This window comes from Betta splendens, chromosome 13, assembly GCF_900634795.4.
Source record: "Betta splendens chromosome 13, fBetSpl5.4, whole genome shotgun sequence".
NCBI lineage: Eukaryota > Metazoa > Chordata > Actinopteri > Anabantiformes > Osphronemidae > Betta > Betta splendens.
Genome location: NC_040893.2, coordinates 19842362 through 19866009, shown reverse-complemented (window position 1 = coordinate 19866009; position 23648 = coordinate 19842362). Strand labels below are relative to the sequence as shown.

The window sequence follows — 23648 nt, the reverse complement described above, 5'->3', positions numbered from 1 at the left end:
CATTACTGATATAAGCAGGAACCAACGCGGCGGACTCTTCCACGTTTGTGTGGCTTCTCCTTGCGAACCATATTTCACAAGTTCAATTCAAATACAATCACAGTTAAAGCAGTTTTGTCAATTAAACTCAAAACAATTGTTAAACGACTTATTAAAACGTAACAACCTTGTAATAGGGAAAATTATCCAACAAGTTTTATGTTTAGTCACACAAATCCAAAGTATATTTGAACTTTATTAGACAGGAAAGAACATTAACATGTTTAATTCCACACTAGTGATTTTAATTGTTGTAAATGTCTAATAAAATATCTCACAGCAAATAGTTAAATGACCAGTTAAAGTCAAAACGTCCCTTCAATCATCAAAAATCATGCTGAATAAATTACACTTTGGTGCCAGAGTCCATGATTCAGAGTTAGTGCAGATTATTATTATTGCGACAGTGGTTCTCAGCCAGGTGCATGCTGGGTAACATAGGCTCCATGGATCTGGGATTAAAATGGATTGAATGGTTTTAACTTTTTCTTTGAGTTGTCCATTTCAGATTTAACTGTGAAATCCAAAATGTTTTCCTTATTCTCCTGTGACAAAGGTAAACAAAGGATTCAAATGTCTATTTAAAGCCATTTAAAAAGGATTAAATGTGAAAGCACGGTAGAGAATCACTGGCTGAAAATTCTAGCTTAAACTGGAGGAAACTAAAAATTCGAGATCTGGATTCTCTCTCTAACATTTGAGCGTCTGAGTCTCTGGAAGGAGAAGAAGAAAACAACTGAACTGATCCTTGAATGTAAAGTCTAGTTTTTTAAAAGAGAGCAAGTTGACCTTTGACCTCACTCATCCGCCTAAAAAAGATGAAACTCTTCAACAACCTCCGGATCCACAGCCTCAGCTGGTGCGAGCCGCCTCAGGCCACGTCTGGTTTGGGGCCGTCGGGAGCGCTCAGAGACTCCAGAGACGAGTGCGTGTCCTCCGGCAGCAGCTCCTGTTTGTCACTGCGGCGCAAACGGACAATTAACAAGCCGTTCCATGGCGCTGCTCTGTGTCCAGCAGAAGCTGAGCTCACCTGACAACAGACGAACGTCGAGACAGGCGGCGCCGTCTCAGCGACACAGTGATGAGCGCCACCAGCAGCAGAGCAGCGACGGCTGCCAGAGCGATGAAGAGGAAGAAGGCTGAGAGAGAGAGAGAGGAAGATCAGAGATCAGAGGAAACTCAAAGCAACGGAACCAGAGTCAGCATCAACGCTCGCTCACCTGCTCTCCTCCGACGGCGATCTTCACCCTGGCTGTCGAAGGAGCCTGAAAGAGAAGCGCATCAGACCCAGACCCAGACCCAGAACCAGACCCAGACCGGGGGCCAGTCGCCTGCCGGCCCAGACCCAGACCCAGAACCAGACCCAGACCGGGGGCCAGTCGCCTGCCGGCCCAGACCCAGACCCAGACCCAGAACCAGACCCCGACCAGTGGACAACTCACCTGTACAGGTGGCGAAGCAGCTCTCCCTGCTGTTGAAGTTGTTCTCGTTTCCTCCGCAGCCTCCGTAGATGAAGGTTTCACAGTTCCCCGTCCTGTGGTTGAAGAACCAGCGAGGGAACGCTGCCCTGCAGTGACCTGCTTCAGGGTCGGCCTTGCACAGCTCTGATTGGACGTCAGAATCACCCTGGTTACGACGTGTGACCCGATGTGCAGCGATGGGCGGAGAACGGCTGCGTTTCTTACCTTTGTCGCCAGGTGAGGGTTCCTTAGCAGACGGCAGCGCACTCACTGAGGGGAGAGACCAAACCTTAGCTAATTACAGGCCGCAGACGGGTCAGCGCCGGCCCACGCGGGTTAAAGCGGACGGGTCAGCGCCGCTCACCTGTGCAGGTAGCTACGCAGCTCTCCTGGCTCAGATAGTTGTTCTTGTTTCCTCCGCAGCCTCCGTAGACGAACTGCTCACAGTTCCCTGTCTTGGAGTTGTAGAACCAGCGAGGAATCGCTGCCCTGCAGGGCCCGGTGATGGGCTCCGCGAGGCAGAGCTCTGGTTGGATGAAGATCAATGTTTCTATTACATGTGCACAGAGCCTTCAGTTTGTGTTGATTGTAATAAAAAGTGTTGAGTGGTTTTGAACGTCCTGTTTAGAAGCGTTTGATCCACCTGCACTTCTGTTACTGTTTCTCCAACAATGAAAACCTTCCTCAGACAAAAGAACCACTGTGACTGTAGGAGAACTCCTACCATATTATTATTATTATTATTATTATTATTATTATTATTATTATTATTATTAATAATAATAATAATAATAATAATAATAATAATAATAATAATAATAATAATAATAATTATATTTTTTTTATATTTATTAATAATAATAATAATAATAATAATAATAATAATAATAATTATTATTATTGGTAATATTCATAATAATCATAATAACAACAGCAGCAGCACCAACGCAGGCGTGTTCACCTGAAGCAGAGACTGGAGCCCTTCGCAGAGCTTTGGCTGGATGTCCACTAGGAGCCGGGTCATCCAGAACTGGGCCTAAACACAAACACTGGTCAGTCTAAATAAAGGTTTGGTTGGTTTCAGGTCTGTATAAAAAAACCAAAGTGGATGGACTGGATTTGAGCATTCAGCTGACGACAGCACTGTGACACAGGTCATGGAGTCAGTCACTCCCAGCTCTCACATTCCTGTGAAACAATCAGAACCTCCACCAGGTGTGTTACCTGTGACGCCGCTGCAGGTCTCCTCGCACGCTTCCTGAGAGTCGAAGTTGTTCCCGTTTCCTTCACAGCCGCCGTAGATGAAGCTGCGGCATCTCTGCTCAGTGGTGTTGTAGAAAAACCTGGGGAACGCAGCGCGGCACGCTCCCACCTTCACCGGCTGACGGCACAGACCTGAGGAGCACAGGAGGAGGACCGGGCCGGGCCGGGCCGGGTCCAATGGGTATTTACCCAAAACCCACCAGAAACCCAACACGCGCCAACAGGAAATAAAACCTGGGGCTCAGTTTGCGCCCTCTCACAGACAAACACTGGTTTTATCCACGTTATGTCATTTCAGACTGAAACCTGATCTAAGTACAGTGTTGTTCCAGGCCTCGAGGTAGAAACCAGACCAACCAGTCCAGCCTGAAGCACCGAGTCCAGCAGCACAAAAAGCCTCTGGTCTGATCTGATCTGCCGCGCATCCCATTGAGGAAACGGTTCGGTAAAAAAGTGGACGGACAAGAAAGTCCAGCGCATGGTTCACATTTAAAGCCTCAGACTGAAAACGAGAGTTTCATCAACAGCTCCTCAGTAAACACACTGACATGAGCCTAGACGAGTCCACAACGTGCTCATTCTGCTGCAGTCCCGTTCTGTTTGTCACGTTCTCCACTGACCACATTTAAAGTCTAACTTTATTAACCACAAAAGCGCGTATTCAGACGCTCTGTGCTTTAATGCGGCACCCGACGCTCATTTATTCCTCACAGGCAAGATTCCAAAATAAAAGCGATTCAGAGACAAACTTAGTTTCTCTAACTTTTGCTCACGTTACTTTGAGTCTTTACTTATTATTTTCGCTACGTCCTCGTCTAGTTTTTGAGGTCTTGCGTATTCGTTTAACATTCATTATCAGCTCATTTGAATTATTTCACTTGTCGTTCACTTCCGGACACGGTCTGGATTCGGTAGCGGTCTTACTGTCGTTGGTCTGGTTGGTCTGGTTCGTCTCTCTGGTCTCCGCGTTGCTCGGTACCAGAAGCATCGGGGCGACGTGCGTCTCCCCGGCGCCGTCCGGAGCTGAGCGTCTTCCTGGATCCACCTTCTTGCGGTAAACCTTGTCCTGCGAACCGTTCCCGTTGCTGGGTTGGAGGACGCACTGGTCCCGGTTCTGGAACCAGCAGCTCACCAGCACGCACTCTGGATTCTGGTTCTGTGGGAACGTGACCAGGACCAGGTCGCAGTCCGACCTGTTGCAGCACGCGCTCCGGCAGGTCTCCGGGGTCCCCGGTACCGCATCGCCAAGCCTTAACGCGTTCAGCGCGACGGGATCCAGACTCTGGCTCTCATTGACGGACTCGTCCCAGGCACATTCCAGTGCCAGACCTGAACAGACCACGAAACAGAGCACAGCTACCCCGAACCAATGTTTCTTCATAATTCGGTTCTGGTTGTCGGAGAGGATTCTGAGAAAACTTAGCCTAAGATTCGGTCTCTGAGCTTCGTGACTATTGACTTCCGCGTTTACAGGCTTCTAGACGTCGCAGATGAAATTACCTGACAGACAGGTGAGGTCACTGAGACCACGCCCCCACCACCAACAACAGGCGATGGGGTTTCAGGAGGCGGAGCTTGGTTGGATTTTATCTTTGGCTGAGCTGAAGCCCAAGTTGCCCTCGGATCGGATGATTTTCTAATAGGATAATTAACGACATTTGATCTTTAAATGAACTGAATGTTGGATACACATTGTTTAAGTGTGACAGTTGGTTCAGTGACATCACCTGAATAAATGTCACAGCTTCTAGTTTCTAAATCATCCAATTTTTTTGATTAAGTCCAGGTTTACATCACATTAACATTAAAGGTCTTTAATACTAGACAGAGGGCAGGGAACTGTTATTGCCCTTCATCCACCCAATTATTAACCAATTGGCTTTTTTATAAAAGAGTAAAATATTAACGAGGTTTGTGAATAAAATAAAAATTTCTTGTGACCTTTAGGAGCACAAACGGTTTGTGACCACACACATACACGTGACCCTACTTCATGATGCATTTAAGGCTCCTCGTTTCCTGAAAAGGTTTGACCCGATCTCTGACAAATATCTGATATTTCTGCAGAATTGTTAAAATAAAAAAGGAAACATCCTAATTATAATATTTTTTTATTATACCCAGATTATGGCATAACATATAGATCGTACATAAAGTAAATTAGACATAAAAATGTATTTTAAACGAAATGAAGAAATAATTTGAAAAGACTGGAGCAACTACAGGTTATTGCTTCATAAGTCAGTTGACCTATAAATATGTTAGTATAAAATACATTTTCCTACACAGAAGTAGTAATAATAAATTAAACGATACGTTTCACTAGAGGAAATCCAGGGCAACAGCCAGATAAGTTGCAGAAAAGGTAAAATATCCTCAGCTCAGAAAAAAGGAAAGGCGGAACGGTTCATTAACAATTAGCATGATGTTGAATTAAAAACACATTCATTTATGATGTGCTATTTTATTTTCAATTAATGTATTTTACAATTGTCACGGATTTAATTTTATATATTTATGGATTTTTAATCTAGTAACAGAATTGTAAAAACAGATCAAGTCGTCACTTCAGTGATCGAATGTTAAAATCTGAAGCTCGCACGTCATAATTCTGTTCGAATCTATCTCCGTCTTTGAAAAAGATAAAAATTCCACAGCACTTGAACGCAGCAAGCGACGGGTTCCGCCCTGCTCGTTTTTTTTTGCACCGCCTGGCGTCCGATTCGGTTCCGAACTGCCTGTGAGCTGTTTTCATACATTCTGAGTAACTGCTCGTTTGGAATTAAAACAGCAACTGTGTTATTTCAATGTATTAATTTTATCAGTAATAGTACAGACATCAGCATCAGTATCAGTAGTAGTAGTACTGCTTGTAGTAGTAGTAGTAGTCATAGTAGTCTAGTAACTCTTCTTTTCCAGGTATTTTTGATGCTGGTTGGAATCCTATAATTTTTTCAATAAACCAAACTCTTTTTCCTCTGGACTCCTTCCTGAGTTGGACTTTGTGTCTGGCCAAGATGGCAGCGAACCGGGTCGGGCGCCGGGTGAATAAGGTCTGTGGGAACCAGTCACCAGGTCGAAGTCCGGGCTCGAGTCTGCAGCGGCGTCAGGCCCGGGTCACTGTCAAGTACAACCGGCGAGAGCTGCAGCGAAGGCTGGATACAGAGAAGTGGATCGACTGTGAACTGGACCAGCTGTACCAGAACCAGGTGAGCAGCAAATAGAGGTTCTGCTGCAGACTGCACTGCATGAATGAAAACGGAGACTAATGACCACAGGAGGATCCTCTGCCTCGGTTCTATCAGAAGTAGTTCAAATATTTGGTTTTACAGAACCGGGCCCACACAAGTCCAAATGGAAAATAATACACGTAGAACACAGATAATATTGGAAGTTGGACTGTTTTAATACACATCAGACTGGTAGTGGCCTAGTTTTACTGTGGAGACAAAACAGAACCTGACAGCTTGGACTCGGCTGTCGCACCGCATTCAAAGTCACAGCCCAGGTTTCAGATCCAGTCGGAGGTTCAGAGATTAAAAAGAGAACCTGACCTGAACCAAACCAGGCAGATGTGATAATTGAACTGAACTGAAAAGTGTTCAACACCAACATTCTGTGACGTTTATTATTTTTTTTCTGTTTGTGGATGTCAGAGAACACAATGGTCCTTTGGGTTCACAGACATGAAGACGCACTCATTCATTTTAGTCTGTTCTGTTCTGATGCTGAATGTGTCCAGGTGAACCGGGTCACAGCCCCACCCTCCAGCCATCCATCCCCCACCTCTCCATCTGTCTCCCCATGTGTCTTTACAGCTGCTGAGTGGCATCGATTAATGAGCCTGAACCTCCAGGGAGGGTGGAGATATTGACAGTCAGTGATGGTAAAAGCTGCGTTAGTGGGGGGAGTTAGACTAATGGCAGGGGCCCGTCTGTCTCCCACAGAACCTGCCCTCACCCCTCTCAGCAGGACAGACCCTGGTCCTGGCCCGCTCCCAGCCTGGGGACGTCTCTGACCCGTTAGGAGCCGCTGGACAGGAGGCGTCTCAGCTTCACACCGCTCCAGAGTTGAGCTCTGATCTCTCTTCTGCTCTCACTGTTTTGACCACATTTGAGTCTTGAGCTTGTTGGGTCTGTGTCGTCCAGGAGCAGGAGATGCCGGACGAGGTGAACATCGATGAGCTGTTGGACCTGAAGACAGACGAGGAGAGGACGCACAAACTGAAGGTCTCAGGTCGCATGTTATCACTTTGTTGATGTTGTCATGACAACGGGCGTGTCCGAGTCATCCAAAGTAAACTGCGTCTCACGTCTTCACCTTCACAGGAGATTCTCTGCCTGTGTAACAGCAACACTGAGGTAAGAACCAGGACTCTGCCGCTGGTCCAGGACCGGACCGTGACGGTGCCACTAACACCTTTACCCGTGTCTCTGCCGCAGGCGTTCGTCAGCGAGTTGCTGGTGAAGCTGCAGGGTCTGCAGAAGCAGGTGGACCTGCACAACGACGGCATCGACCTGCCCCAGCTCCACATCTGCCCCACCCGGGCCCGACCCGCCGGCAGGGGGGCGCTGCCCTGAGGCGCCCCTTCCACAACCACGAACTCTGAGCTGGTTCCTCCTGCAGACGGGCCCAGCGGTTCCACTGCAGGCACTGATCCGACGCCACCGGGAACTGAAGAGGAGGCCTCATGCTGAAAAGATGACGATTTCAGAACTCGGTTCAGACGGGTCCATTGTTGTTTTTTGTTTTTCATCTTGTTCAGCGACCGCACATATTTGTGCCACACTATGAAACACTTCCACCTGTGTTCAACGTTTGGTTTGTAGTTGTATGAATTCATGAACGGATTTTATCTAGTTAAATTAAAGGCTCCTGGTCCGTCAGGGAGGTCCACGCTGGTTTAATATTTACTCCCCCATTTATTCGTCAGAGGTTTTTATTTTTTTGAAGATTATCAACAACAGAAACCAAAAACCTCAGAGTGCAACAAATCAGAGGTTGTCAAATCGTCATCAGTCTTCATTCATTCTTCATTCTCGACACAAATCGGTAAAGTGAGTTCAGGTGACACTTTGAGAAGAACTTTTGTTCTACAAGATTCAGACCCTCTGATAAAAGCACATTGGCAACGATATGAAGCAAGAACATAAACACTGATTAAGAACAGATGCACATCATCTGATCTGGATCCAGACATAAATATCAATGCAAACGCATATCAGCATTGTCTTGGACACAAGACAAATATGTGACAAATATGAAAAATATTTATACTTACAGCAATAAAAAAAGTGTTGAAAAACACAAGGAAAAAACAAACTTTAAAGAGATCTGATCAATTTAGGACCGGGTTCTGTTACTGTTCAGGACAGACGGTGGAGCCTGAAGGCAGCACATGGATCCATGTGTCTCCTGCAGGTTTGAAGTGAAGCCCATGTGCGACTGACACGTGTGATGGAAAAATGATTAAGGCAACATGTGCTAAAGGTTAAAACCTTTAAACCCTGTAAACACTGAATCACCAGGTTTAGGATGAGCTTGTTCATGTGCAGGTTGATTCACAGCTGCTGATCGATACAGCAAAATGGATTGTGTTTAAAGACGAAAGAAACAAGCTTAGTTTTTTTGGGATCAGTGATCTGAACTAGTCTACGTTCAGAAACCAGCAGGTTCCTTTTCACAGCATCCAAATCCTCAGTTCAAATAAACACAGTATTTAGAAAGATATGCGACAGATCACTAACTGGATCATCACCTGCAGCCGCTGTTCGGTTGTTAGAACCCAGATCAGGTGAGACGACCGCGACCGGTCCGTCACAGAATAATGAAAATCAGATGCTAATCTACTACTACTCTTCGGTTCGTTTGGTCCTGAACTCTGCTTTCAGTTGTCAGTTGGAAGGAAACGGAGCTGGAGAAGCAGAGTCATCGTCGTCAGACAGGAATCTGCCAATCGGTTCGGACGCGTCCGTCCCTTCGTCAGCTTTTACCACAAACAGGCTAAACTAAACACAAACACAGTTAATACAAGACATAAATGTGTTCACGCAGAGGTCTGGTCCTCCAGTCTGTGTGTGCGTTCCTGTTTCACACTGGAGACATGAAACAGCGTCTGGGTCTCTAAAAGTCATAAAAAAGACAAAGGGTTCTGTTGCATCCGGGTCCAGGTTGGCAGGGCTCAGGGCTCACTCCGGACTCCAGGGCCGCCTTAGTGCTGCTACGAGGCTTCAGCACCAACACTGTAAAGATCTCCACCCGTTCCTGTCACTCGTCATGTTAACGAGTGAAGTGGTTTTTACCTCGAAACCCTCTAAAACGTTGATTTGTCACACTTCCGGTAAACTGTATGATGCTGCATCAGTGGAAATGTTGAAAAATGTCTTCTGTGCAATATTCATGTACTATACAATAATCCTTCCCACGACTCCACACACCTCAGTTAAGATAACAAACTTAACTTAACCCACTGTGGGACCTGAAACCTGAACGCCTCGGTTCAAGCAGCATGTCTGTGGGTTCACAGGGTCTGCGCAGGTGGTTCCTCTGTCTCTCGTTTGGTGTTTTCAGAACACGGCGGTCAGTGCTGTCGGGTCAGAACTTTCCGTCCACTCATCACCTCTACAGCTAATTGTTGGTCTGGACCAGGAAACTTCTTCAGGAAATCTTAATGAAACACTGACGACGGTGAACTGAACATAGGTAGTTTGGTTTGGGTCTGAACCACCCTCCCACCCCCACGGACTGGGTGCTGAATGGGGGCGACAAGGCACTATCGGATCATCTGATTGGCTCCTCCTCCACCATGAAGGCGTTTGGTCCTATGTTAGACAACCTGTCACAGTAAAGGTCCTGGTGCTGGTTCTTCTCCATCCACAGTGACTCTTCATGAATAAATGTGTGGGCTAGGTTCTGGTACAGGATTAGAGGTCAGAGGTCAGGTGGATGTGATGGTTGGCGGCAGCAGAGGTAGGAGGAGAACAGGTAGCCGTTTCTGGAACAAGAACATTTAGTCAGACCAGTGAAGTGGATCAGGTCCGAGTCTGGACACACACTAAGTCACCTGGCAGCTGCTAGGCCTCGCTGGCACTGCTGTTCCTGTTCAGTTCTCGGATGCCCTGCAGAATTCTCTTCATGTGACCCACCTTTGTCACCCCTAGGTCCTGAACACACACATCACAATCAGAGAAAGCGTGGAACAAACCTTTAACTCGTGATCCAAACAGCCCATCGTCCATCCATTCATCCAGTGACGGTACCTTCAGGTCCCTCCTTTCTAGGTGGATGAGCTCAGCTCCACGAACATCATGCCCGATAAAGATGTCCTTATACTCAGTGAGACACAGAAAGTCCAGCCAGGCCCCCACCTCCTCCGTCCCCCACTGGTGAACTAGGACACCCACACAAAGAGGTTCAGGAAACCCGCAAATGACACAGACTCACCAGGTAGAGACAGACTCACCACGTAGAGACAGACTCACCACGTAGAGACAGACTCACCACGTAGAGACAGACTCACCAGGTAGAGACAGACTCACCAGGTAGAGACAGACTCACCACGTAGAGACAGACTCACCACGTAGAGACAGACTCACCAAGTAGAGACAGACTCACCACGTAGAGACAGACTCACCACGTAGAGACAGACTCACCAGGTAGAGACAAAGTAGTGCAGGCCTCTTTGTTCTTATTGTTTTTGTCTTTTTTGAACTTTGGAACAAGACGGAATTTGGTGCTCCGACTTCGTTTGGAAAAATCTGTCAAAGGCCCCTAAAGACAGAGATTAACAGTTCATCTAAAGATGTATGCACAACAAGCACTGGGCTGTAGTTTAAAACCAGTAGAACCAGTGATCTGAGCAACTGTTTACTTCTTGGTCCGAGGGGTCAATGACTGAACACAGCCAGGGAACATCAGCGAGTCGACGGAGCTGCTGAGCCACAGAGCTGAGAGCTGCATTCAGCTGCTCCTGCTGAGGAGGATCCAGCTGCTGCACAGAAAAAGGGAGAAGGCCTGTTACTGGGTCGAGTTCAGGACTGAGACCAGCACTGGTACCAGGACATAAGGACTATTTACAAGTTCGTAAACTTTTTTGTTCTGGCCCTAATCACAGGATTCATCTGTCTACCAGCTTCTTTTTACAAAAACTCAACAGAACCAAAAGTCCTCAGGACACAACAGTGTGTTCATTGAATTAATGGGTCTGTTGAGAACAAGAAAGCAAACCCAGGTAGAAGATGCAGTTCTAAACGAATGTGAGTAATGAATGAATTGCAGAAGATCTGCTGAGGACACAAACAGCCTTATCTGATGCGGTTACCATGGACATCTTCCCAGACAGCAGCAGCTCAGTCTCACTGAGCAAAGCTTTGACATTCCCAACCATCTGAAGCACCACGTTACAGCTCAGTGCCTGCAGAGACAGAGAGAGGATGTGAGGATGTGTGTGGGAACCAGCCGTACAGTCTGGACCAGTGGGACTCGTACCCCAGAGCTCTTGGAGTTGGCGTAGACCACGTCCATGGCCTTGGAGCTGGCATTGACAGCGTGAGCCAACTCCTGTTCCATACTGTGGTGAGACTGAGCCACCTCTCGAATGCTAAAACATCCAGACAACAAAGCTCAGAGTAAGAACTGGAAGCTAAAGCAGCTTCTGTGACATTAGTTCATCTCAAAGTGCGTGTCCCTCTTCTCGCTGACGTTACCTGTGTATGAGAGCTCCTGCTGCCTGACCAAACTCGCTGATGAGCGACGCCTCGTCCTCGGAGACGATCTCGGGCTGTGAGGAGAGGGGGGTCAAAGTTGGGGGAGTTCGGGGGAACTCACACTTCTGTTTGTCTTCCCACGACTTCAGCGTGCTCTCAAATGCCTGCGACATAAACACAGCGACAATCAGAGACCGTTTTCACATGGGACGGAGGTGAAAGGTGGAGGAGAGACGGCATCAGACACACTCACCCGGTCCCGAGTCAGAGTCTGGGTTCGGTTTTTGTGAACGATCTTAATGTAGCCTGGAGGCTGGATCCAGGCCTCCCCGTCCACCTGAACCGGAACACCTTCATCACCCAGGATGGTGATCTTCACTGTCCGACACTGACGCAGGCAGAGAGGGAGACGGGTGAGTAGACAGCGGGACAGGCTGACAGGCAGACAGACAGGCACACACCTGAGCGATGCGATGGTGCTGCAGGTTGATGACCCGCGACACGGCCATCTGCATGCTGCCGAACACAGCCACCACCTCCAGGATCTTATCATCGAAGGACGGAGCGGTGAACGTCTGACAGACACAGACACAGGCCATGACGTCACAGATCATCTGACGACCACGGAGGAACAGGCGAGTTCTTACGTCATCCTCTTTGGTTCCACCCCAGAAGTTGGTTCCTCCTGCGTAGCTCGGGATGTTGAGCACAGCGATGCCCTGGAGGCTGGGAAGAGGGATGGGACGGCCGTCACACTGCTCACACAGACAGAGGGACAGACGTACAGACAGGGACGTACAGACACACACACACACACACACACACACACACACACACACACACACACACACACAGTGTGTTACAGTAGCTACACGTTAACACTGTGGCCGACAAACAACCTCTTGGTTTTTTAATATCGAGTTGGTTTAAATCTAACAGCCAGCAAATAATTAACAACTGATATAAATTCAAATCTGATGATTTCTCAGACAAACTCCAGCTGCTGATCCAGCAGTTAATGTGATACTGTTTCAGTTTTCACCTCCAGTAAAACCCTCTGCTCCAGGTTCTTGTAGGTTCTATGCAGCAGCTCCTTGGTTCCCAACACTCCGTACCACATCATGTTCTTTGTGCGGCTCCTGGACACAAACAGGAAGCGTTATGTTTCTCTGTCAAAAGTCCAAAGTCATAACAGCACTCTATTCACGCTGTACCTGCACTTCTCCGGATGTTCGTCTCTCTTGTTGTTGAAGTCCAGAGAGATTTTAGCGTCCAGTCCGATCCCAAAGTAGTTGTTCATGACACATTTCTCTGTGTAGCAGTCCCTGGAACACACACACACACACGCAAGCGCACACACACACATACACACACACACACACACACACACACACACACACACACACACACACACACAGCGTCATAATGCATCCTCCAGCTCTTCTCTTCAAAGCTATGGGGCAAAAACGTCCTCACTCTGCTCAAAAACCAGAAGAATACAAGAACACACACACTGTTGCCAAAGTGTGGGCCACTCTAAATCTGTCCAGTTCACACCGGTCCTCCAGCATCTTAAACCACCTCAGCAGGAACCTGCAGGAAGCCCGACAGCTGCTGAGCACAGAGACCCACTCACATGTTGTCGAGGTCACAGCTGAAGGGGTCAGCGTTGACCAGCAGGCGGCTGATCACAGAGCTGCTGGACAGCGAGCCAGAGATTCCAGCTCTGAGACCTGCAGACACAAACACACTCATGTAACGATCTAAAACCGGCTGCGCGTCGGTGTCCCACGGGAACAGGGTCAGTTTCTTTCCTCTTAAGAGAATTAAAATATGAAAAAGGGCAACATTTTGTCACATGAGGGGTTTTCTGGGGCATCAGCCGGCCTCTAAGACTGACAGTCAGTACATGATGTGGGTTTATGGTCAGCTGTTTACCTGGATAGAGGATCTTCGTGTTGAGCATAGGCATGTTCTCCCTACTTCCTGTCTGGACAGGAAGTGATGCAGAGCTGCCCAGGGACAGGCTGCCTTTACTGATCAGCTTCTCACATGGCGTCTTACAGACTAGAAAGAGAATCAATGTAGGTCAACATTTATTCATTTCGCAAGAACATTCCTAACTTCAGGTCTCCAGGTTTAGGTTTACTACACACAGGATCTGAGACAGGCATCAATGGATCTGAGTTCCTCTTTCTCCTCCTAGCAGGAACACCAAGCAGCGTTACCTCTGCGTGTGCTGCGCTGTCTGCTGCTGTACGATGACTGCAGGGACATCTTATCCTCCTCCACCTCATCTTCCTCTTCCTCCTCCACGAGACCCTCGTCTTCCTCAGCTCGGCTCAGAGAGAAAACCTGCTGCTGCTGAGTCTGAGCATTCTGCTCATCCACAGCTGGATGACACACACCTGAGCAACTGCACCTGCCACCAGAGCCCACATGTCAAACTGACGCCTGACTCCCACGCGTACCTTTCTCTGTGTGCTCGATGATCTGCCTGATGGCTTTCTTCAGACTGTTGGCTCGCAGCATCAGCTGCTCTCTGGGTTTAAAGATGGCAGCAGAGGAAGCGGTGCTGGGCCGAGGAGAGCAGGGAGTGGAGCTGAGGGGGGCGTGAAGAATAGGACGGGGATGAAGAGGAGGCGGCAGGATGACCCCGTCAGCCTCCTCCTGCTCCTCAGCTATGGTTGGGGGAGGAGCCGGCGGGAGGACGGTGGAGGCCTGAGACTCTTCATTCAGAGTCTTCAACAAAGAGTCCAGTTTCTCCTTCAAGACGCCACACTGGAAAACAAAAGCACCAGAGGTGGGACGTGTATCCTGATCTGTTACTGGACCGTCTCGGCCTCACACTGGTGGATGCTCTACCTTCTTGGCCATGGCCTCGGACTCCTCTGAGCTCTCTGTGTTCTTCTCATAGGCTTTACCAACACGGGCCACAAAGTCCTTCACCGTCTCACACAGAACCCTACACACGCACACACACACACGCACACACACAGAGACCCAGACACACACACGCACGCACCTTACTATGGAGTTCCAGAAGGTTTCTGTAGTTCCCGTTGTTCTAGTACAGCCGACATCGTCAAGACTTTACTTTTACTGTAACAGGCAGAGTGGAGGTTGTACCTGGCTGAGGAGATGACGACAGAGTGCTGGTCTGAAGTCAAAATCTTTGACAGGTGAGCAGCCACAGAGTCCTCATATGTCAGGATCTGTTGAACCTGTATCAGACAACACAAACAGGGGCAGATTGTGCTTGTGTCAGATCTCTGAACTGTCTGAACGGACTACTCATGAACCAGGAGTCTCACATGAACCACAAACGTGATGCAGCTCCGAGTTGCCACACAGTGGAGTTTCATCAACAGACACATGATGTGTCAACATAGTCACCAGACTGAGGTGGGAAGGAAGTCATTTCCCGTTACCTCGGAGTCGTCGCTGCAGTCCTCAGTGACAGTGGAGGCAGAGTGTTGCCGTGGAAACTTGGTCTCATAGACCATGATGCTCCACCTGTAGCAGATGAGAGAATGTTTACGCCTCAGCTGAGCTACAGGATGTTACACCTGCACCATCCTACCTGTCCAACATCTTGGTGCTGGCTCGCTCCAGTTTCTCTAGTATCTGAGGCAACTGGGTGTCATCGTCACAGGCTGAACCCCAACCCAGGACCCGAGCCAGATCATTCCCAGTCCCCAGAGGAAGAACCCCAAGCTGACACTGGAGTAGAGATGGTGACCCAAAGACACAACATGGCAAACGTTATCTACGTCCACAGCAGCAGGGATGAAGCTGACCACGGTGTGAAACTAGTTTCACCTGTTTGTGCAGTGTCAGAGTGTCGATCTCAGACAGGACCCAGCCAACGCTGCCGTCTCCTCCACAAACCAGAATCCTGAACGTATCAAACTTCTGGAAAAGCCGCAGGCTGACACAGAAAAGCAAGATTCAATGAGTCCATAGAAAACAGGTTTCTATAACATGAACACTTACGCACACTCACCCCAGGTGTGGGCCCCCGTTCATCAGGTCGAACACCTGCGCTGGGTTCAGCAGTTGTTTGAAGCGACGCAGGAACTTGACGCCCTGATTGTCTCCACTCTTAGAGTTGACAAAGACCAGTAGGGGACTGGTGCAGGACGGAGGACACGAGGCCTTCCAGAAACCTGCAGACGGCAGCAGAACAGGAGCTACGTCAACAACAGTGACTGTAGATGAGCTGAAGTCAGAGACGTCGGAGCCGCACCGTCAGAGTCGATGCTGTTCAGAGCAGTCGGAGGGATGACGGACACCTTACACTGACCCAAAGGACACTTAGGGGACAGCTGCTCCTTACAGCCGGAGTGCACCTGTACAACGGGACGGCAGTAACTGACTGGAAGTCTTCATCATAAACGTAAAAGGTTCAAGATATGAATCATTTTGCCAGGCGATTAAAAAGTTAATTCACAGAGAGAAAAGGAGGACTTGAAAACATGACAGAACAGTTGTACCATGGAGACCTGCGGGTGCAACTTTTAACAGTGGCTTTATCTCAGTCTCTTTCTCACCATGGCTTTGCACCAGAGGCACCTCCAGTCCTGCAGGCGCAGAACGCTGCCACACGTCTTATCGCACACGCTACATTTAGCCGAGACTGGCAGGTTCCCCTCCAGCCACTGGTGAGGCATCGACACCTGCAGGCACAGTGCTCAGAGGTCAGCGGACCGAGACCCAGCCTTTACTGACTCCGTTAAAACAGGGGAAAACTTCCTACCCCATCTTCATCCTCGATTATGTCCTTCCCGATGGAAGCCAGTGTGGTCCACTTACAGTTGTTGGTGGCTCGGACTGCGCAGCGTTTATGGGCCTTAAACTTACACACTGCAACACACAGAAACACACATACAGACCAGAGCGCAGAACACATGTGTTCATGCTCAACGAGCTGATTGGATCAGTCTAACGGACTGAAGGGGCTTTGTACACCTGACACATATGTGGCTGCGCGTGTGTGTGCGTGTGCGCATGTTTGTTGTTACCTTCACAGGACAGACCGTGTGATGTGACTCCTGACAGAGCCTCTTTGCAGACATTGCAGTACGTCGGTCTGGCGTGAGAGCAGGCGTACCAGTTGTGCATCCCACTGAAATGGTCCATGCTGTACTGGGTGGACTGGGACAGACACACATGGTCAGTAGCTCCTACTGGGACTCAGAGTGTGCCTTATTCTGGGAATCACAGACAGACCTCATAGTTTTGTCGGTTTTGGACACTGCGAAGAGCTGCCATCCATTCCTCCATCTCCTTCCTGTTGTCTGCACACAGGATCAGACGTCTGCAAGGGGTGATCACCTGCACAGGTACACCTACAGATTAACATCTGCACTTCCTGCTCAGTGACAGCTGCAGGAGATGCTCAGCAGCACCTGCTCATCCAGTTCTTAAAATAATTTTAAAATAAAACTGTGTGCTGGACTTTGAATGTAGGCGTGTTTTCCAGAGAAACTTCCTGTTGAGCTGCTGCACAATGACCCTTGCGTTCCCACACGGACACTCATATTATATTAGGTCTCATATTGTCTGCTTCTATGGATCCATTTCTTCTTCTATGGTGTCTGGGTTGATGATAAACTTTAATCATATTACTGTAGTACGTTTAAAGTGTTTGTAATATCAGACTCTTAACAAACACTGTTACTCAGCAATGCCTGGGAGCCGATCTATAGTTCGTGGGAATCAGATTTGGGTCTGACTGAACACTGACAGACGATTCTGCTTCCTTACATTGTTTCAATACCAACAGAATAATGCAGATGGATAGGGGAAAGTAAACACCAACAAACTAGTCAGCTGTGAGCTCCCGTCAAATCTGAGCAAACACTTCAATGTTCTCTGTCTTGTGGTCTCTGAGCCTGTGTGTCATCAGCCAAATGACCAGAACCACAGCGACTCCCCTCCCTCTGAGGCAGCAACAGCAAAGATGACACAGCTGGAACAGCATCTGTGGAGGATCAGCTGCATCCTTTCTCACACGTCAAACATTAGGCAGGATAGAAAAGGTTTGCTGAAACGCGTTGGTCTCCTATGATGAAACTATCATCCTGATAGGCAGAGTCTCCCACCTCCTCCTCCACATCTCGATGGTGACCTTCCTGCTCTGACACATTCACCCCAGTGGGTCGCAGAGGAAGACGACATGGATGTAGATGCGAGACAGATCCTCCAGCAGACTGAATGAAGCTCTGCACTGATTTATATTCCCAGATTCCTTCCCCTCCTGCCTCTGGCTCAGCACTGCCTGTTTTTGACAGAACCCTCTGTCCTGGTTCTCACACTCAGTGTTCCCTCTTTCTCTCCATCATTCCTCACATATTTTCTTCACTTAACTCTCAAACCAAGCTCATCTCCTCCACACACACACACACACGTATATTCATACGTATGTTCCTGTGAATAAAACTTTTCCCAACAGTTCCACCAGCAAGAGGTTAAATCTGGTGCTGACGCATTTACCAGAACCAGAATAAGTTTTATTTTACACAGTAGGATTTATCCTGGGGTACGATATAAGTAAGTATATGTTAGCTGAAAATACAGAAAGCAGAGAGAGAATTCTAATGATAGTATGAATATTGGTCAATTTCAGATGAAAAAAATACAGTCGTTTGATTACAAGCTCTCGTCTCACACAGATGGAACAAAGATCATCAGATCAGATTTCAGTCATAATTAAACTGGATTTTGTGGGGTTTTTTTTCTTTGACTCGACAGAATCTAAATTGAGACACTGACACACCTTCAGTCCAGCGCGACCTATATTTAGTAACGTCTCTGTTTACAGGACAGAATCCTGACGCCAGGACACAAACGACCTTTGACCCCCTTGGCATTGAGTCACAACTTAAACCAGTGAAGGTCTAACAGTTTCTAGTCTGCTGTCTTACCAAACACAAGTCCAGAAGGATCCACACCGGCTGTGAAACTGGTCCGGGTCCACCTTAAAGTGCCGCTCCTCTGGGTTCTAGGTTAAAATAATGTCTGGACTGGGTTCTGGTTTTCAGTCTGAGGCTGGTACATTGATGGTCTCAGTCTCTCTCTGTTTCTCGCTCTTCACTAACCCCTCCCACATCCTCTCATATGACTCAGACCTACTTCCTGTCAGACGTCACGACATCCCAACCCCAAAGGGGGTGAGAGAGAGAAAGAGAGAGAGACACACACACACACACACACACACACACACACACACGCACACGCACACACACACTGAGCCGAACAGCAGCTGTGTTTAATAGGAAGCCAATCACAGCGTCACACACAGTGTTTGCTATAAATACACACAGTGCTGTTACAAAAACCTCAAGCCTCAGGAAGTCACTGTGCTTTACACAACAAGACAACAGACTAGGAGAAATGTTTCCTCCATGTTCACAAGTGTTTGTTAGACATGTTTCCAACCACCTACAGACAACCTATGAAACCAGGTGGATCTGGTCTGACTGCAGCGTTGGGCTTCGCTGTAGTATGAGATTCACCTGAATGAACTAAATCTGAGGAAAACATTTCACACTCCTGTCAGAATAAGCTCTTGTATATATATATGTGTATATTTTATTATATATATTATTGTCTGTCATCTTCTCTTAGTGCATTTGTGCTGATGCTGGGCCCCGAGACTCACTAAACAAACCTTGTTGTATAACTACAATGACAAGTAAAGAGTCTTTAGCTTATCTTTATCTCTGGAGCTAACGTGACCAGATGATGGTCTACAGATCTGCTCTGTTTGCTGAAACGTGAACTTACAGTAAAGCTATTGTTGACGTTCTTGGTGCTGGACTCTGCGACGCTGGCGTCAGTCAGATCCACTTCATCAAAGATTATCGACTGAAGAAAAAGACAAGAAACTAGATCAGATAAGACATAAACACTGAGATCAGCCTGAAACACAGACCAGCGCTTGGACAGAGTGGGTCACCTTGGAGGTCTGAGCGTAGTACAGAGTTCTCCCTCTCAGTTTGAAGTATCGTCTCTTCCAGCGCTGGAATGAATTGGTTTGTTTCATCAGATTTCCCTCCTTCAGCACCGTCTGCAACGTAGAGTCAGAACACTCAGCTTGTCTTGACCCACACTAGTGTGATATGTGAGGGAGCAGAACCATGAGCATCCTCAGTGTAGAACAGGGCCTTTAAGGGGAGCCGCTTGCAGCAGCTCTACTTTTTGTTCTTTGTTATCACAGTTTTTCATGGATACAGCATCATGACATAACTGGACACCTTTGTTATCAACAAAGTCTGAATATTATGAGAACAAGGTTGTAAAACGGTTACAGCAAAGTCAGCAATAAAACCTATAAATTAAATTAAACCAACCTGTGAGTACAAGAAGGCCGATGCTACAAAGAAAATATTTAATCTTTTCTGATCCTGAAGATAAAAAGTAACAAGGCCTGAGTATGTTTGAAACCAGTAAATCACTGGTAAATTTGGGTGTTTGTCCTGATGTGAAGATCAAAAATCAGATGTTTCCTCTGAAGACAACTAGTTTTCTGCATGTCCAGAACATGTAGCATCTGGACGACTGGCTCGAGGTTCTACTAGAACAGAAAGTGCTGTGGTCAACTGAAAATAACCTTGTCCTAAAATGATGGTCTTGTGATGATGTTTGACGAAAGCAGCCCCTCAAACCCAACCACGAGCAGAAGCAGCCGGCTCTGGGGTCAATCAGCTGAGTCTGTTACACAACATCCCACAAACTGCATCACTGACACAAGATTTATCTGGAACATCTAAACAATTAATTACACATGCATCCGTTAACCCTGATAACAGATGTTATGCAAGGAGCAGAATCATGTTTTCATGTGAATGGATGATTGTGGATGGACCTTCTGACACGGGCTCATCAGGGACAGTGACCTGAACAACTTTCAGTCTCCAGAGTAAACGTTTAGGTGACGCTCATGAGTTCCTAAGCAGAAACCCTTGACCCCAGGCAACATCCAGTAGCGGAACAAAACCTGACGGACCAAGAGTCACTAGACGTTATTTCCCACATGATTTCCACATTCCCACTTGCTTGTTTTGACTCAGAATGTGAAATCTCCAAAAACACTGCTTAAAACAGAACCTGCAGCTCTGGAGCCTCTTCCTGTGACTACAAGTAACCACGCTGCCTTCAAGGACCCACAAGAAAAACACCGCGATGCTGCCTTCAGGTACTCAGAGATGCATATGGGCTTCTGTCCACAGATGGAAGAGAGACAATAAACTATTACACACGCAAATAAACGAATTAAACGAGACACGTAATTAACAAAGACCGTCTCATCTCTCTCGGTTTTATTGACAATTCTGAACTGTGATGCTAATTAACACCAGCACATAAAAACAGTCATATTAGTGGAAATTAGATATAAAGTATATCTTATAACTGATGTGTTTGGTTTGATAAACGTAAGATGGTGTTTAGTTCTGAATCTAAAAATTCTGAGAATCTCAATAATAATTAAAGAAAAATTCTGTCTCATTAACAAGGGGCAAAGTGGAGCCGGACCGGACCGGGCCGGGCCGGACTCGTCAGCCATACGGGTCGCAGAGCACCGTTTTACAACCGGCGAATCGTCTCCCCGACATGTTCTCAGTCGTGACGCGCACGTGAAACCCCTTCTCGCGCGGGTAACGGCAGGAGACGGCGGGGCTTTCCTCTGGGCCTGCGGGCGTCCAACTAGCCCGGTTAGCCTAGCATCGACTTACCGGTGGCTGTCGGTCCAACGAATCGTCATTTCTGACCCCGTCCTTCACTCCTGTGTTTTTTCAGTGCTCGTTTTATACCGTTCCTCGCGTATAACCCCGTTTAGACGCAGAGGTTTCTACTTTAATTACATTACAATTGCCGCACGCTAATTTGTTCATTACGGTAAAACAGCACGTAAAACGTAAGTTCTGGGACAGCTACTGAAATGAACCGTTTTATATGACGTCATTGCCCAGTTTTACTGTAGACGCTGAGGCAAAATGTTCATGTTGAAGCACCGATCCGAACTCCATAGAACCGTCGTCGGATTTAAAAGTGCTTTAGGAAATTGCACATTTACGGAAGTTTAAACAAGTTTAAAGACCGATCTTCACTTTGTCTTAGGAAACTAAGTCGCGCTTGTTCAGCTCAAACGTCCCTCTCGCGGACTGTTTTCGCCGCTCCGCCGCCGACCGTTACCGGTAGAAGCGGAGGACGAGGGCGACGCGTCCGACCGGTGAGAGCGAACGACGGGACGGACGCGTGCGACATTCGGTCAAAGCCGGACGGTGCAGCGGTGCGAGTTTGTGGGGGAGAGGTGGAGAATCCCAGCGGAGCCGGTTTCCATTGTCTCTTACGGAGACGACGTTCACCGGGGGGTTCGCGCAGACCTCCGCGGGTCGCGCTCCCCCTCGGGCCGCTGAATGAAGCAGGCACCGCCGCCGACAGCGTGCGGCACTGGAGCCTGTCTACCTTGCTGCGGATCTGGCCGGATGTCGACACTTTTCGGATGAGTTTCTGCGGTGTTCCGGGCTCCTGCTCCGGCTCGCTGTCCGAGGACTCGTCAAAGCACCGGGCCGCGATGGACTCCGGTCCCCCTGCCTCCGCCATCCTTCCATCAGACCCCCGGGGAGGACAGGAGAGGGCGCGCGCCCCCCGGCGGCCAGGATCAGAGAGCGGCGCGGAGCTGAGACAGACGTTCACTGACCTCTGGTGGTCAAACTGCGGAACTACGTTTCTCATTCACTTGCGTCTTTTACCGTAAAACTCAAACCACGTATTGCGTTTCTGTTGCAGATATGACGTGCATATATATTATTTTCATCTCAAACAAATGTTTATGCCTCCTATGACAGAGTAACTATAGCACTGGCACCGAATGAACAACATGATATCAGACAGATGTGGAATTCAGCTGTCAATCATTTTTAATAACTAATTTATTTCACAATCAAACTATAGACTGACAACAATTATTGTTATTGTGCAGCTAATGACCATATGTGTGATTCGTATGCGTAATTGGTACGTCCTCCCAGGTGTACTCAGGGGAACACACCAGAAGAACCTTTGTTCTGCTTCGCTGACTGTAATAAATGTGTGACTGAGGACACCGTTTTTCTAAAAGGTTCTCTTGAATCCAGATGAAGTCTTTATTTAGTTTGTCTATGGGTGTTTGGTACCAGGTACCTTTCCCCTCTGTGTGATGATTATGATGATGCTTTGATGTCACCATCATCTGAGTGAATCACAATCTGTCTTCTTCTGTCCTGGGTTTATCTCCTCAGGAGACTGTGTTCCCTGTAGCATCTCTTCTTATGTCATGATTATACATATACATGATTATATTTAGAGCCCATTGCTGTTGATTCCCCCCGTCATCTCCATGTGAGGTGTGTGTGTGTGTGGACTTTACTATGAATTATTGAGCTTCTAACATTGGTCAAAGCTACCGTGAGTCCTTCAAACCCATTATACGCTATATATACGCTACGTGGATCTATTCAGCAGAACCTACATCACATTTACACCTACAGAGGAAACAGGAAGATAAAATCTACAGTTTGACACAAACTTAGAAGCCTCTACATTTGTATTTCGCTCCACATCTGATCCTCATATCAAACACAGTTCAGTCCAGACCAAACACGTTAAACTGAGCTACGGACCAAGTCCACTCTAAACATGTTCTTATGGGCCACCATAGAATTGACTGAACGTCAGATCCGGGTCCACAGCAGCGCCCCTACAGGCGGCAGAGGAAATGACAGGCACAGACATGGTTGGTGCCGTTAGTTCTGAGGATGATGATTCGAACTTAAATCTAAAGAAGCTGTGGGTTGAACTGTGTTTGCCTTGGGTTGTGGACGGCGCTGGACCACAGGGGCAGCTGGGTCCGGTCTCAGGCCTCCGTGGGAGACTCCTCATCATCCCCGTAGACGACCCCCTTCAGGTACGCGCGTTTGAAATCCTCAAAGACCATTTCATCAGCGTCCCTGATGGACAGACGGGTCAACAGAGTCAGGGAGGATCCACTGATCGGTTCGGGACCAAAACCCACTGTTTACTGTCGCTATCGAGCTGAACTCCAGCATTTAAAGGACGGTTTTCTCTCACCCGTCTCTGGCTGAAGGTCCGGGACGAGCAGGTCAGAAAAGACAGAGAGAGCGTGTGAGGACAT

At 47.8% G+C, this 23648-nt stretch overlaps 4 protein-coding genes across 9 annotated transcripts in view; 1 reads left to right on the top strand and 3 right to left on the bottom strand.

Annotated features, from left to right (window-relative positions):
* Positions 1-217: 217 nt before the first annotated feature.
* On the bottom strand, positions 218-4250 carry spint2 (serine peptidase inhibitor, Kunitz type, 2). The gene is made up of 9 exons (XM_029170374.3): positions 3687-4250; positions 2724-2894; positions 2461-2535; positions 1864-2025; positions 1725-1769; positions 1482-1643; positions 1260-1304; positions 1070-1178; positions 218-998 (listed from the first exon to the last, which is right to left on the bottom strand). The coding sequence occupies exons 1-9, from the start codon at positions 4141-4143 to the stop codon at positions 911-913; spliced, it is 1314 nt and encodes a 437-aa protein (XP_029026207.1). The 5' UTR covers positions 4144-4250; the 3' UTR covers positions 218-910.
* A 1141-nt stretch (positions 4251-5391) lies between these two features.
* Positions 5392-7648, top strand: LOC114867586 (protein phosphatase 1 regulatory subunit 14A-like). Of its 2 annotated transcripts, none has more exons than XM_029170397.3 (5): positions 5392-5502; positions 5758-5971; positions 6911-6991; positions 7091-7123; positions 7205-7648. In XM_029170397.3, the coding sequence occupies exons 2-5, from the start codon at positions 5780-5782 to the stop codon at positions 7340-7342; spliced, it is 444 nt and encodes a 147-aa protein (XP_029026230.1). In that variant the 5' UTR covers positions 5392-5502; positions 5758-5779; the 3' UTR covers positions 7343-7648. The 2 variants fall into 2 exon arrangements, with proteins under 2 accessions (XP_029026230.1, XP_029026229.1); XM_029170396.3 differs by having other exon boundaries at positions 5420-5502; positions 5682-5971.
* A 35-nt stretch (positions 7649-7683) lies between these two features.
* On the bottom strand, positions 7684-22210 carry LOC114867564 (diacylglycerol kinase delta-like). 5 transcript variants are annotated; one of them, XM_029170350.3, is made up of 31 exons: positions 21941-22210; positions 19431-19541; positions 19259-19339; positions 16700-16804; positions 16492-16624; positions 16227-16333; positions 16021-16146; positions 15717-15819; positions 15474-15636; positions 15290-15398; positions 15051-15190; positions 14899-14983; positions 14597-14691; positions 14333-14432; positions 13939-14248; positions 13696-13860; positions 13406-13534; positions 13104-13200; positions 12682-12792; positions 12510-12606; positions 12115-12222; positions 11929-12042; positions 11721-11855; positions 11468-11631; positions 11250-11361; positions 11083-11175; positions 10633-10752; positions 10415-10532; positions 10022-10152; positions 9826-9925; positions 7684-9756 (listed from the first exon to the last, which is right to left on the bottom strand). In XM_029170350.3, the coding sequence occupies exons 1-30, from the start codon at positions 22208-22210 to the stop codon at positions 9836-9838; spliced, it is 3822 nt and encodes a 1273-aa protein (XP_029026183.1). In that variant the 3' UTR covers positions 7684-9756; positions 9826-9835. The 5 variants fall into 5 exon arrangements, with proteins under 5 accessions (XP_029026183.1, XP_029026184.1, XP_055370152.1 ...); XM_029170351.3 differs by lacking the exon at positions 21941-22210 and adding an exon at positions 20085-21186; XM_055514177.1 differs by lacking the exons at positions 19431-19541; positions 21941-22210 and adding an exon at positions 18397-18607.
* Positions 22211-23339: 1129 nt separating this feature from the next.
* The window catches only part of sagb (S-antigen; retina and pineal gland (arrestin) b), a 4000-nt gene continuing 3691 nt past the window's right edge, over positions 23340-23648 (bottom strand). Inside the window, exons 14-15 of the mRNA XM_029170378.3 lie at positions 23585-23594; positions 23340-23463 (exon numbers count right to left, since the gene is read on the bottom strand). Of these exons, the coding sequence (XP_029026211.1) occupies positions 23370-23463; positions 23585-23594 (104 nt within the window). The 3' untranslated portion in view covers positions 23340-23369. The remainder of the gene's footprint in view (positions 23464-23584; positions 23595-23648) is intronic.

Excerpts from the sequence above, each read along its gene's own strand:
- LOC114867564 (XM_029170350.3), bottom strand. The coding sequence starts at position 22,210 with ATGAGAAACGTAGTTCCGCAGTTTGACCACCAGAGGTCAGTGAACGTC. Across the intron at positions 16,147-16,226 it reads TAATCGAGGATGAAGATGGG|GTGTCGATGCCTCACCAGTG; the intron begins GTAGGAAGTTTT and ends CTGTGCCTGCAG. Across the intron at positions 11,176-11,249 it reads CCAACTCCAAGAGCTCTGGG|GCACTGAGCTGTAACGTGGT; the intron begins GTACGAGTCCCA and ends CTGTCTCTGCAG.
- spint2 (XM_029170374.3), bottom strand. The coding sequence starts at position 4,143 with ATGAAGAAACATTGGTTCGGGGTAGCTGTGCTCTGTTTCGTGGTCTGT. Across the intron at positions 1,644-1,724 it reads ACCCTCACCTGGCGACAAAG|AGCTGTGCAAGGCCGACCCT; the intron begins GTAAGAAACGCA and ends ACGTCCAATCAG. Across the intron at positions 1,305-1,481 it reads CTGCTTCGCCACCTGTACAG|GCTCCTTCGACAGCCAGGGT; the intron begins GTGAGTTGTCCA and ends CTTCTCTTTCAG.
- LOC114867586 (XM_029170397.3), top strand. The coding sequence starts at position 5,780 with ATGGCAGCGAACCGGGTCGGGCGCCGGGTGAATAAGGTCTGTGGGAAC. Across the intron at positions 5,972-6,910 it reads ACCAGCTGTACCAGAACCAG|GAGCAGGAGATGCCGGACGA; the intron begins GTGAGCAGCAAA and ends TGTGTCGTCCAG. Across the intron at positions 6,992-7,090 it reads AGAGGACGCACAAACTGAAG|GAGATTCTCTGCCTGTGTAA; the intron begins GTCTCAGGTCGC and ends TCACCTTCACAG.